This window comes from Pelodiscus sinensis, chromosome 1 (genome assembly GCF_052426305.1).
Source record: "Pelodiscus sinensis isolate ZL-2025 chromosome 1, ASM5242630v1, whole genome shotgun sequence".
NCBI lineage: Eukaryota > Metazoa > Chordata > Testudines > Trionychidae > Pelodiscus > Pelodiscus sinensis.
Window position 1 is genome coordinate 14,546,993 of NC_143052.1, and position 13,945 is coordinate 14,560,937.

The window sequence follows — 13,945 nt, forward strand, 5'->3', positions numbered from 1 at the left end:
GATCTCCAAAACCCTCAGTTCCTGATATGGAAAAAAGAGCAACCAGAGGGTGTTTTCAGATCCAGTGTTGTTATTGCAGGGATAGCTTTCAACATTGTTACTTAGTGCATTTTAATTTTGAACCCAAATACAGCACAGTAAATGCAGAATTGTACATCCCTCCTCACTCCATGTATTTAGCTAAAGTTTATTTTCTTAAACTTACAAAGTAGCCAAAATGTCAGATTTAATAAGATCATGGATAGGTAATACAGGGTGCATAACTAATTTTCTCCTGTTACTAAAATAACTTTTCATAAAGGGAAGCTTGTGTTTCAATGAGAAAATTCTCTTCTTTCCAGCACAGAAAAGTATGTCAGTGGCGCACTCTCTGCTCATGTCAGACAGCGCAAATGTCCATGAAGTATTAATACATTAGATGCCAATTGAGCGCACACTTTTTGCTTCTAATCCAAATTTATTTATCTTAGCTTTATCTTAGTGAAGGAAAATCTACTCTTTCCCTCCATCTCCCCACTCGCACCTTGGGGCTTATTTTTCAGGCTATGTGGAAAATAGGGTTATAATAATGGAAACAAGTTTTGTAATCTTAGTTGGCATGACCAGCACCTAAAGTAATAAAATTTCTCCCCTTTTTCTGAAGCTTTCGGTATAATTTGAAGAATGCAGAAAAGTATTTTGTAGGACAGAGTGCTCTTAGAGCAGGGATAGCTTGTAATTTCTCCAATTACACTGGGGAAGTAATTGGAGATAGAGTAGTGACAGCTTGTGACTAATGGCTATTACTTACACTAAGTGTATTGTTGTCCCACAGTCCTAATTTGCATATGCAATCATCATAGTATCTGAGCAGCTTGAACACAAATGGATTTATCCTTGTGACACCTCTGCAGCAGGGAAGTATTATCCCACTTTACAGATGGGGAAACTTGAGGCACAGTGTCTATGCAAGGGTAGAATCTGGACTTTTGGGGATCTCCTGAACCCCATCCCAGTGCCTACCCAAAAGTCCATCCTTCCTATACAGCTGCTTTCTCACAGCCTCCACAAGAAATTGACTACTTAGGTGACCACTGCATTGAAAAGGTTTGGTTGAGAAAAGAAAATATTGGCTGTGAAATTGCAGGATTAAAGGGAAATACTTTCCAGTGTAGATGTGGTGTTTGATACAGAACTAATCGTATAGATGAGGGCACATGTCAAATATTTTGGAGGATGAGAGGTGCATTTTTTTAATTAAACGGGAGACTTTTTTTGCAACTTTTTTTAAACTGTAGCTGAAAAGTTTTGCTCAAACTTAAAACTAATACTGCCATAATGCAGAAACCACCCTCTGAAAACCTGAGTCCAAGAAATTAGTGCTTTAGACAGGCAACTAAAAATGAGTCTAGAATGTGGGTTGTGCCCACAAAAGCTCATGATACTATCTACATTTTTTTAGTCTCTAAGGTGCTGACAGGCCAGGTGCCAGCTCTTGCTCAGGCTTGTGGCATTAGCTAATCACTCACGAACTCCTCACTGGAGACTAGGCCACTTCACTCGTGCTTAGTGTTACTCGATAGGTGTTAATTTTAAGAATATATTTAGTGTTTAGACTTTCTTTCAGGCACCAACTTACGGTCATTCTGTAGTCTTACTCATAATGACAGTATTCCATGCTATAAGAAACGATGTCAGTTTTGCATTCTAAATCTGAAAGTTTGCTCTGAATTTGTAAACTCAGACGGGAAGTGGAGGGGAATTTTTTTTTTTCCACCACCTATCCAGAAGAACTAGAAAAATCAGAAGGGCCACTACAACTCTGTTGCTCTTAGGATTTAGATTGCAGCTCATTTGAGTGTATTCACTTGCTTCAACTTGTAAAGATTGACTAGGAAAAATAAATGAGTTGTACTTAGCTTATTACAAGTTTGGCTACAGGTATTGTCTTTGGTGTAAGAGCTTGAGTACCAATAGAACTGGAATAAGCGTGTGGTCTCTGGGGACAGGAAGCTACCTGAATTTGGTGGGATTCTCTATTTTTATGCATTTATTTTGTGTAAGTGATCAATGGTCTCTAAGTCTAATTTGCCTGGATGATGAAATAGACTGGAGAGTCTTAGGCAGCAGTTCTCAAACTGTGGATTGGGACCCCATTTTAATGGTCACAAGGGCTGGCTTAGACTTGCTGGAGCCTGAAGCTAAAGCCCAGGAACTTGTGCCCTGGACAGTGGGTATAAGATTATAGGCTCCTGCCTGGATCCAAAGCCCTTTGGCTTTGCGCGCGCGCACACACACACACACAGAGCAGTGGGAGCCGTGGCTCCTCCACACATGGTGGCAAGATTTGGGTGGATTCAGTCCCCCTTGGGCTGGTATAGTATTTTTTGTTTCCAGAAGGGAGGTTGCGGTGCAATGACTTTTGAGAGCCACTGGTAAGGGGATTGTCTTTGACATTCTGCTAAGACTGTTAAGAGTGATCCAGGAGTTCCCATTTGTTACTGGCCTGGTGAAATCTAATTCTAGAACATACGACAAGTTTGAGGTGCCTGCCCACTTTAAAAAAACAAAAAAAACAAAAACAAACACAGTTCACCCTGAGGCTGATACTCATGGTTGTGAGTCACGCCAGCCAGTGACACACAACAATATCTGTCTAGAGATCAATTCACTTAGTCTGGCAGGCGTGTACACTTCAGGTTACAAAATTAACGTCTGCTGCATGGGTACCATAACCTCAGTGCTTCGCTGTTACCCATCAGGCATTTACTCTGCCAGCAATAAACCTAGGTCTCCGGGAGTACACCAACATCACATACCTCTTCTATTAGCAAAACCAACCTAAGACTTCCCTTGTATTTATTAGAAAACTTGCCCAGATTGTAACTCGGCCAATACTAACCAGATAAAAAAAAAAACCACTTGTGAACCCACCTGAACACCAAAAGGCAGTCTTCGAAACTCGAATATAAAGCAGTGGGGACACAGTTCCATTGGCTGCTTGGTATTAAGCATTTACCTTCACACCCACATAGTGGTTATTTAAATTGCAGATCCACTCTAATTGCCAATCACACACACCCAAGGCCCACACTTCCGGGCAAGGTTGGCTTAAGGTACGCAATTCCAGCTATATGAAGTCAACGTACCTTAAGCCGAGTGCTGGCATCATTCTTGCAGCGGGAGGTCAATGGGAGATACGTTCCCATTGACTTTCCTTACTCCTTGCAAGTTCAGGAGTACCAGAACTGATGGGGGAGGGAGGGGGGCGCCCTCAGCATTCAATTTAGAAAGTCTTTATTAGACTCACTAAATAAAATGCTGGAAGATCGCCCACCGCAACATCGACCTTCCCACAAGTGGAGATGTGGCGCTAGTGCTTTTCATCTATAGACTTCAGTGTTCTGCAATAGATCGCCAGCATTGCCTCCATTTTAATGACTAGAGCATCAAGGCAAAGATTCTGCCTCACCATGATTTTACCCACTGATATGTCTGCACTAGGGCCAACTCTTGTCAAACACTTCTTTACCCCAGCACAGTTTGATTTACATCAGCATAGCTTATGCTGGTTTGGTACAAGTTACACTTTATTGGCGTAAATTGTTTTTCCTCCAGGGCTTTGCGCAGGTAGCGTTGTGCTTGTCTGGCTTGTAGCAGGCCATGGAATAAGCTAAAAACAGAGGGAAAATGGAAGTTGTATCTTGACACTCTACCTATTGGTAGCCAACAGCTGCTACATGTTCTCGTATTTACACACTGTATCAGAAAAGTGAAATCTTGAAAAGGAATCACTTACTTGCCTCTCATTGATATGAGAACAGGTGCCTGTACATACATTCTCCAAACCCAGTGGGAAATGTCCTCCTGCACCCGTTGTTTCAAAACAAACTTCCTTTTGAGTCACTGTTTGTCATCCTACTGGGGGGGGGGAGGGTGAAGAGGCTGCTTCCATGTGGTAAAAAGTGAGGAGGGTTTGTGCTTTCCTGCTCTGTAGCAACGTTATCTGGATCAGATTAGTTGAGCTGTGAATCAGGGAAGACTAAGTGACTTCTTGGATCATCCAGTCTGTTTCTCAACTCCTGCAGGATTGTTTCCTGCTGTTCAAAAGCTGCCTACCTGGTTCCTCTACTGTCAGGAAACATTTCCTGACATTTATTTTAAATTTCCTTATTTCTTTAAAAAATCACTATCAAACTCCTTTTCGTCCTTAGTGTGTTTTTGTAAATATTACAATATTATACTAACTGTGTGATTGATTGAAATATAATTGGTTACATGGTTAAACGCTCCTGGAGGCTGCTGGCCCCAAGTTTAACCAGTTAACTGTAAGCTAATATTTATCAGTTAACTGGTTAAACTCTTACATCTCTAGTATTAACAATATGTAGATAGTTGGCTTATCATGGATATCTGTCTCTGCACATCACTGTATTCCTCTTGTCCCCCAACTTGATACAGTGACCAAAATGCCTATTTTGAAAGCCCAGTACGACTCACGCAAAAGGAGCAGGTACTTAACTTTTCTGAGAATCGGGCATTTAAGTCTCTCACATTGGACACTCCGCCACTGAACATTTGTGAAAATATAACCCTATACTCTTTAATATCCATTCTCATCCAGAACAACTGAGGTCTGTATATTCTCTATACGTGCTGCTAAAATTGGATATTACAGCAGCAGTGATCTCATCTTTTGTTTCTAATTATTTTGTAATTCTATCAAAGCAAAGACTTTCCAGTCAAGACTTCTGCTAGGTCAACCCATAGTGCCTAATTATACCCATTGTGCTTAATATAGCTCTTTAGAATCTCTTCCTCTCTGTATTTTATAGTTTATTAAAGTTGGGCATTTCTGAATGAAACAGTAACCATTAAGATTGAGCTTTTTTTCCTTTAAAATTAGGTGCTACATTTTCATGGTTAGTCAGTTTCTGCAAAACCCTAAACAATGAGCATATGTTGTCTTAAATATAAGACTCTTATTTTCTAATTACAGGATGATGAAAGTCTGCAATACCTAACCCATGAGGAGAAGGATGTTCTCCTATTTCTTGAAGAAACCATTGATGCTTTCGAAGATGACTTGGAAGAACAGGTCCTCCACGACAGCGGCATCCACTGTCATTCCCCAAGATCAACGGAAGAAAATGCTTCCAGCCATTCAGAGTCTGAAGATATCATTGACTTGGTGCAAGCAACCCCGGAAAGCAGCGATCCTGAGTGCACTGCAAACAGAGAAATAGCAGCAGGTAAAGTGTGACTGCTTCTAGTGTAAGTACATAGAAGAAAATCTGTTGTTACTCAAAATACAGCACTTCTAAATCTCTTCAGACCTGAAATACCTCTTGTTCTGAATTTGTTCGATCTTACCTTCTAAAAAATTTTTTTCACCATACAAAAATGTCCCCTACAACAGAGAGGTATCTCTGTACCTCCAGAGGTGACAGAGTAGGGAATGTGGGGTCATATGCCCCCTCCCATTCTCTGATTGCTTAGTTCCTGAGTGTGGCAAGCCCCGCTGGACAGCTGAATTAGGCTGGGCAGGGAGAGACCGAAGCAAGACTAACAGCTGGAAGCTGCAGAGAGGGTCAACTGCTTTCTGGAAGGTGGTGCGGAGGAGAGGTAATGTTTTGGGGAGGATGTCTTGAACTGGTCTTGGGTTGTGCCTCCCTACTACTACCTACTTTGGTTTATCTCTGATAACCACCCACATGGCTTGCTAGCTCAATGTTACAAATTTCCTCCACTGAGTTATGCATATGGTGCCGAAATAAGACTATTATTCCTCTCTGCCCTCCCCCAATACTCCAGAGCCCTGACAAAATAAGTGTCATGAAAGTGTTCCAGTGAGCAACAGTAGTGAAATGTGTAACAATGACAGTAACAAGTACGCTTGTTCGTGCACCTATTCCTTGATCCACCCCAGGCCACCTTCTGTGGACAGTCCACTGGTGAGTTGATGATAGTGGTGCCCTAGTGAGGGTTAGAGGAATGTGGCTTCACTGACCAAACCCCACCATGTGGTCGGTGTTACCTGTGCAGCATGGCCTCCTAAACCCGGACAGTTTCCCCAGACTCTCTGCAGAAGAGGAGAACTTGCCCATTAGCAAATGTGCTGCTTGGGTCTTAAAGATATTTCTTTCCCCTTTGGGCACAGTAACACTGCACATACAGCTAGCAGACATGAGACCAACAGATTAGCAGAAGGAAGGACTGTATCAAACCAAGGTGGGCAAAATCGGCCCAGGGGCCGGAACCGGCCCACCAAGCATTTCTCTCTTGCCCACCCCCCCTAGCCCCACAGCTGACGAGCAGAGGTGCATAAGTGTGTTCAGCTGCCCTTCCCCTGCCTTGCTCCATCCTACAGCTGAGTTGCTTCCAGGATTTTCCTGCGAGCTGTGCAGAGTGGTGGGGGGAGGAGAGTGCTGAAGTCAGGGTGTCCCCTTGCTCCTGTACCCCATCTCTGCAGGGCAGGGGTTGGGAAGTGGAAAAACACATTGGAGCTGCTCCTGTCTGAAGCATAGATGGTAAACGAGTGCAGAAGAGGGGAGAGGGGAGACGACAGAGTGTGGCTTCTCTCAGAAACTTACCCAGCAGCAGCCAGCGTGCACACACTGTGTCTGTCACACACACACACACACACACACACACACACACACACACACACACACACACACACACACACACACACACACACCAGTCTGTGCTCCACTGTCTCTGTGCCCCACACACTCCATCTGGGTCATAGTCTGCCTCTTTCTCACTTACACACTCTGTATCTCTCTATAACACCTCACCCTTTCCAGGGGACTGTAGCCAGCCCGTGACCATGTGCCAAAATTCGTGGAGTGGCCCACTGAGAATTTATTGCCCACCCTTGTATCAAACCCATCTCAGTGTCTAAGGTAGTGAGGGGCAGCCTAGGCTAGTGAGTTGGTTGCATGAGTGGCCCTCCTTCTAGGGTTGCCACATGGTTTAACCAAAAATACCAAACATTCCCCCCCCCCCCCCCCCCAAAAAAAAAAACAGGGAAGAATTCTGTTGGGGGTGGAGGGGGAAGGACCCCGAGAGTTAAGCAAAAAAAAAAAAAGCATTAAAACAAAATGGCCCCTTTAAGGGCATGCAGAGTCAGAATAGGGATAGGAAGCGGCGAGGTTGAGCACTAAGACCCAGGGAAGTCATTGCTTCCCCTTGGTTCAGGTCTTTAGGCTTTTTGCCAGCGGCCATCTTGTTTTGTTAATCCAGCCAGAAGGCAGCTTCCCTGCGGAACCAGGTAAGTGGCTGAGTGGGGGGCTGGGCCCAGTTGCTGAGTGTGTCATAGGGTTGTCAGGTGCCCGGTATTTTTGCCTCCTTGCAGGGAAAAAAAAAACCCAGAAAATACTGGACATTTTAGGTGTCAGGTATTTTCTGAATTGTTTTACCGGACAGGAGGAAAAATACCGGATTGTCCAGGTCAATACCAGATACCTGGCAACTCTACCTCCTTCATCTCAGTGCGCCGCAAAGTTCTCGTAACCAAGACAGTCTCCCCGAGCTAGGATTGTTCTGCTACCTGCGCTTGCGTCCCTAGCATTTGCGGGATGTGCCAATCAAACTGCAGCAGTGCTTTGATTGGATGCAGAGAGAACATGTGTGGCTCTCACAATTTCACACCATTCGTTTAAGTGCTTGTCACTTTCGCAATATTGGTAGGAAAAAACCTTCTAATGGTGGAAACCAGTGGAATCGGTCAAACCTGGGGATAGGCAATGGTAAACAAAATGTCTTATGGGCCACCCATAGAATCCCGATGGGCAGCAAATTGCCCACCACTGGTCTATGGAAAGACATTAGTTTGTTGACTGAAGACATTAAGCTACTCACATTCCAACTTCTTGTTCAAGGAAAAGTTGGGGCAGGGGAAGTTGGGGCAGTAGAGGCCAATACTATTGAAAGGAAGCCATGAGTTCTACTCTGTGCAAGGACCTAATGAGATTCCATTTGTTTTTTTTAAGTGTCAGAACCTGCCGGGAGAGTGGATGATCCTAAGCCAGAGGGTAGCGAGCTGCCGGAGAAGAGTCTATCTCCCGATGCTCCCACAACCCATGCGTCAGCCGCTCCATTGACGAGTAATGAGCAAGTTCTTGCTCCATGCCAACTGCAGCACCCCAGTCTTCATCGTTCCATCCCCACTCCATTTGTCCTGGCCCAGAAAGTGTCTGAAAACCAAAATACAACCAGGACGTGCTCTCCTACGTCACAGGCTTCCCCGCCTTGCAGGGAAAGAGAAGCTCCTGTGCCCAATGGAGACGGTTTTCCGGCCCCTAAGCACCCTCCGCTGCCAGCAACCAAATCCTACCGGTTTCCAAGTAATATCAACATAACCAATGCAGCTGGGAAAGATTTCAGCCGAACGATCTCTAAGGCAGCAGTCAATGTGCAGGAGCGCAAGGCTCAAGTGCTGGCCAGCATGAATGGAGCAGCCTTTGAGACCGCTGAAACAGAAGAGCGGGTGCAGAAGAATGAGTTCTTGACTCGCAGTAGAAGCTCCTCCTTAAGAGACTTAACTTCTGAGCAAATACGCTACGAGGCTCTCACGAAACTAGGCCTGGTGAAGGAAAAGCCACGTCTAGTCCAACAATATCCTGCCCCAAACACACAGAAGATACAAGACTTGCAGGCAGAACAGGAAGAGGCGGTTCCTAATGGGTATCAAAATATCCACACGCTATTAAAATGTAATCCTAGCCCTTTCCTTCCTATGGGCAAGACCGTGATGATCAAACCAGACATGGCTATCAGCAGTGACAAGGTTGTTTGGCAGAATGTTGCCAAAAGCTTTTCTGACCATGGGCAGTCCACTTTAAATCTGGAGATGAGAAAGAGGTCATGCTCGCTACCTAGGCCTTCAGGATTTCGATCCCAGGGGATAACAGTACAATTTTCCGGCCGAGGCTCAACAGAAGAAGCCAGGAAAGAGGCTCTTCGGAAACTCGGGCTGCTGAAAGAGACTATGTGAAAATCTGAGGGGACCATCCTGTTACCTGTGGGGAGGGAGGGAATGGATTGTCCTTGTGCTGGAAGAGTCAAAACCGAATTGGGTTTAAAAGGAAGCCGGGTGAACAAAGGGCAGTTCTCTCTGCTGCTTCAACCCAAGAAGGTTCTCCATACTGTACAATTGCAGGGACTTACTGTCTTCACATTAGAGAGACTGCAGGGGGTTCAGCACTACATCCCACCAAGAAACCCTGTTTAGCGGTGACTAGAAAGAAAAGTCTTCACAAAAGTCCTGGCTGTAGCAGAGGGCATTGTGTTCATGAAGTGTTCTGTGCAGTATTTTTTTAAAAATTGTATGTAGCTGGCAAATGGAGGATTTTCCTTATGCTATACCATTCTGAAGCCAAAAAATAGACAGATCCCTGCATGCATATCTATATTTTGGTGGGGGCATGTCAAGATCCATTAAAACTCAAGTCTTCGACCTATGTGATAAAATTCCATGATCTTTCTTTCCTATCATATTGTATTACCCTGCTCTGCCCTCGTCGAGATAGAACAGTTGATGGAATCTTCCTTTTCATCACTCTGTCCAAAATCTCAACTCAAGTGCGTATCTGACTTGTACCTCGCTACAGAGGGTGGTTTTCTGTTTGACCTTCTCCTGGACATAGAGGTCCAGGCTCGGAGTGGGTAACCGCATTGTTCTGCCATTTTATTTGAAGGCTGTCTCCTCCTCAACAGTTGCCTCTTGAACATCTAGCAACCGGGTGTACAGTGAAAGGCACCTGCTAGCGCTCAAGGATACATAAATATATGTCATGTCTCACTCACAACCAAAGAGTAACATGACAATCAGGAAACTAAACCTTTATATATAAGAAATGACTACCAGAGAAGCCATAGGAATCAAGTTAACTTTGTGCCAGAAGTGAGCCTTTTGTTTAATGTCTGTCTTTAAACAAGTGTTCAGTGGAGGAAACCTTATTGTTCTGAAATAATTGTTCTAGCCCACTAAGCGACTGTGACTCAGCACTGTTACTGTTATTAACTCTTTTTTCCCCTTAGTCTATCGTATGTCTGTAGCGCTTTGAGAGCCTTAATAATTCCCAATTCTTTGCAAAATCATCCTGTCCTACTAATGTGCCACCAAAATTATAACCAGAATCCTTGTACAGTGAGCAATTAAGGGAGATTGTATTTATGCACACTTGTAGATGTCAGAAATTCTATCCAATTCCCACTTTACCTTTTAACTCTGCCTACTGGGCACAGGAATGAGAACATTTTATTTTTACATGTTAGAAGGGATTTGTTTCATATTGCAGAGTTACTCTTTCTAAGCAAAATAATTCATTTTCTTCTTCCATATGTATTCCAAAATATTTTAAGAATAGAAGCTAGTTTTGAATCTAATGACAAAGTATCTGAACCTATTTACTCATCTTTATTTTTTGTAACTTGTAAAAGGTCCCAAACTTGTAATTTTGCCTAAAGGAGAAAACAAGCGCTCGCGCTCTCTCTCTCTCTCTCTGTTTTGTTTTTGTTTTTGGTTTGTTTTTGGTTTTTGGTAGCCTGTAGCAATTTTTTTTCCTTTTAAATGACAGAGTTATAAATCTCAGAAAACAAGAGGTGTGGTTACAATAGGAACTAACACACCCTCTATTATAAAAGTTCTGACAACTGTGATAAATGTTTCTGTATTTCCTTGATGTAAAGTGTTGCTTACAACTTGCCGAGCAGAATTTATTAATGAAGTTTTTGCGAAAAAATTTGTTCATAATCGTTTACCTGCCTCATAAGTTATAAAATCTTTTTTTTAAAATAGTATTTTATCCTTTTTTATAATTGATCACATATGTTATGGAATCTGTCTGGTTTTATTATTTAAATGAGGGATTATTTTTTCAGACTTTTAATGCTTTGATTTAAAAGATCATGTTCCCTACTATAACAGAACTTGTATGTTGGTAACTTTGAAATAGTGACCATTTCGCAAGCAGGCTAAGCACTCAAGCAGCTGCTGAGATCAATACATGATTACACCCCCTGAAACATGAGGCTACTTGCATGCTGAACTTTTCCTGGATCTGAGAATCTAGCCCCATTTAAGGGCTGTGTTTAACATGTGCTTGGGATATAAGTACCTCAGTGTTTTCCTGAATATGGGTCTAAGTGAGGATAATAACATATCGCTAATTTGTTAAACATATAATCTTAACAAGTTTGTATTTCATACTCTTATTTTTCTACAGACAAATCAAATTTAAGTGTTCCATGGCTTTTATGTATCCAACTTTTGAATCCTAGTAAAGAAACACTATAAATGCCAAACCTATATAACCCATCTTCACATTTAATCACATTTTTTCTCCACAGTAACAAGTATTGATTTGCTCTTCAATTTTTTTTGCAGGTGAGATCATCCTCTTGATTTAAAAACAAACACTGTTTTACCCAAGTATTTCATTTGAGTAAAACTGAATTTTTCAATATATTAGTAATAGCATAACATTTAGAAATGGATAAGGGTTTTAATATCTGTTAGGTGTAAGATTGCAAAATCTTTAATATGACCTTATCCTTTCATTCTTCAGTTAGGGTATGTCTAGACTACGTGGCTCCATGTAGTCGACAGAGCCATGTAGATGAGGTTTCTAGACATAGGGAAATGAAGTGGTGATTTAAATAATCACCGCTTCATTTACATAAAAATGGGTGCCGCGCTGTGCCAGTCAGCTGTTTGGCGGCACATCGCAGTAGTCTTGTCGACCGTGGACTGACCAGGGAAGCCCTTGTCGACTGCCCCGTTATGCCTTGTGGAATGAGGTTTACTGGGGCAGTTTACCGGGGCTTCCCTTGGCGACCGCAGAGCATCCAGACTACCGCGCTGTGCCACCAAACAGCTGATCGGCACAGCGTGGCAGCCATTTTGATGTAAATGAAGTGGCAATTAATTAAACCACCACTTCATTTCCCTTTTTAGAGTACACTAACTTACATGGCTCTGTCGACGGAGCCATGTAGTCTAGACATACCCTTAGGGTTGAATCCTTATTTGGTGGGAACTGGCATAATTCTAAAGATACTCCAGCTGAGGGTGTAGGCCAGTGTATTTATTTTGATGTACATGTTATCCCATTGGCAAAACCTTCTAGTGTGCCTGAAACTGTAGAAAGTAAAGCCACGTATATATGTGAAATTATTCTTGCTGCTGATGAAAAAGTTTGCATTAATATACAGACTATATTGTGTATCATGGTACTGTGTATGCAAATGTAGAGGGTTCTGTTTTTAAGGCGGTAATTTGTCTTTTATAAATATCTGCTCTGAAAAATGAATCAGCTGATTAAACTAACTGGGATAAAACCCTGCAACCGTAATGGATGGAAAGTGAAGATTCTTTTTCTTTTTTCCTCAAAATTTTCTTTATCGTCCAGTAGCATCTGTCTCCTTTTCCTTTCTTTTTAAGATGAAACGACTGAGGTTGTCTTTACCCTGCAGGACCTAACAGTGGGCATCCAAGACTAATGGGTGAGCCGCATGATTGTCCCTCCTTTGTCTCAGTTGGCCATGAGTAAAATCCAGTGGTGAGCAACCTGAGGCCTGTGGCACATTGGAGTTCCACCTGTGGCCTGTGCACCCCTTCTCTGCTCCCTTCCCCCAAGCCACTGGGGCCCTGCACTTACCTACTCCTCTCCCTCCCTCCCAGCATTTTTGGAGCACCATGAATCGGCTGATTTGTGATCCACCTCTGCTCCTTCCTGTCAGTCCCTGTAATACATGAGGTTCGAAGGGATGCCGGAAAGGATGAGACCACAACTGGGGTTTTTAAAAAGCACAAACTGATTTTATTTTGACGCCAGACAATCATCAGAACAAAAATTAAACAGATTGCCAGACAACACAAAACAATTCCCTGAGGCTTTTCTAAATCACAATAATTCCCAATAACTGCCCAGGGGTTAGGAACAGTTGAATTAACACTGGTATTGTCCATAGGGCTGATTATTTACACAACTTTATACAAGGAAACAGTAAAAACCCTAAACCACAACTATTTATAAACTAACTTAGTAACTTTTTAGCCACTGTCACTTGACAAGCAATAAGGACAACTAAAAAATCAATTAGGATAGGGATGATGGCGGGGGGGGTTATACCAGTTCTGGAGACAGCAGGAACACAAGTACCGGTCGCATGCTCATAAACTGTCTCCACTCGGGTCGACCAACTCGGAGTACGCTCAGTAAGACTTGAGAGCGGGGGGTGCAAGGCGTCTGGGTGATCAGGCCAGGCGTTCACTCGATGCGAATCCCCAGTGAGAGAGGGGCTGCCTGCCTGTTTTATTGCCTGTGAACTTATCACCCCATAGGTTGGTTTTTGCTGCAGTGGGTGGAGTAGCAGGCCTGAGCACAAGTCAGCCCATTGGCTGATCTTTCACTGCAATGGGTGGAGCGAGCAGGGGAAGATTATTAATTTACATGCCCTTATATGGAAAACACTCCACCTCACAGACAGAGCCCCCTATACCAGCCTTAGAGGTATTACAGGCTATGGCTCCCTGTGACGGGCAGCCATTGTTGTAGTTCTGACTCGGACACTTCCCAGATCTTGAATTCCACCAATTCACAGGTCCCCAAAAGTGCTGGGGTGAGGAGTAAGTGAGTGTGGGATTCCAATGCCCCAACATGCAAGAGGTGCGTGGGGGAGGGGGCAGAGAAGGGATGTGCAGTCTGTAAGCCACACATCACAACTGCAGCTCAGCCACTATGTCGCCTGTACTGGAGATGCATCCTAGAGCCAGGGAGGAGGTTTCTGTATCATTCTAGTTAATCCACCTCTCCATATGGTCATAGCTAGATTTGTCAGAATTTTTTTTTCTGTGGACTTAGCTGCAACTACTCCCCAGGATAAAGGAACGAGGCTGATTTAAATATCAAGTGTAAACCAGGCTTTAAACACCTGACATCCTGAATTAGCGCTC

General features: G+C 43.3%; 1 protein-coding gene across 1 annotated transcript in view; it reads left to right on the forward strand.

Annotated features, from left to right (window-relative positions):
• PROSER2 (proline and serine rich 2) overlaps positions 1-12,341 on the forward strand; it is a 41,012-nt gene extending 28,671 nt beyond the window's left edge. Inside the window, exons 3-4 of the mRNA XM_075926006.2 lie at positions 4,979-5,231; positions 7,977-12,341. Coding sequence (XP_075782121.2) covers positions 4,979-5,231; positions 7,977-8,980 — 1,257 coding nt within the window. The 3' untranslated portion in view covers positions 8,981-12,341. The remainder of the gene's footprint in view (positions 1-4,978; positions 5,232-7,976) is intronic.
• The last annotated feature ends 1,604 nt before the right edge of the window (positions 12,342-13,945 follow it).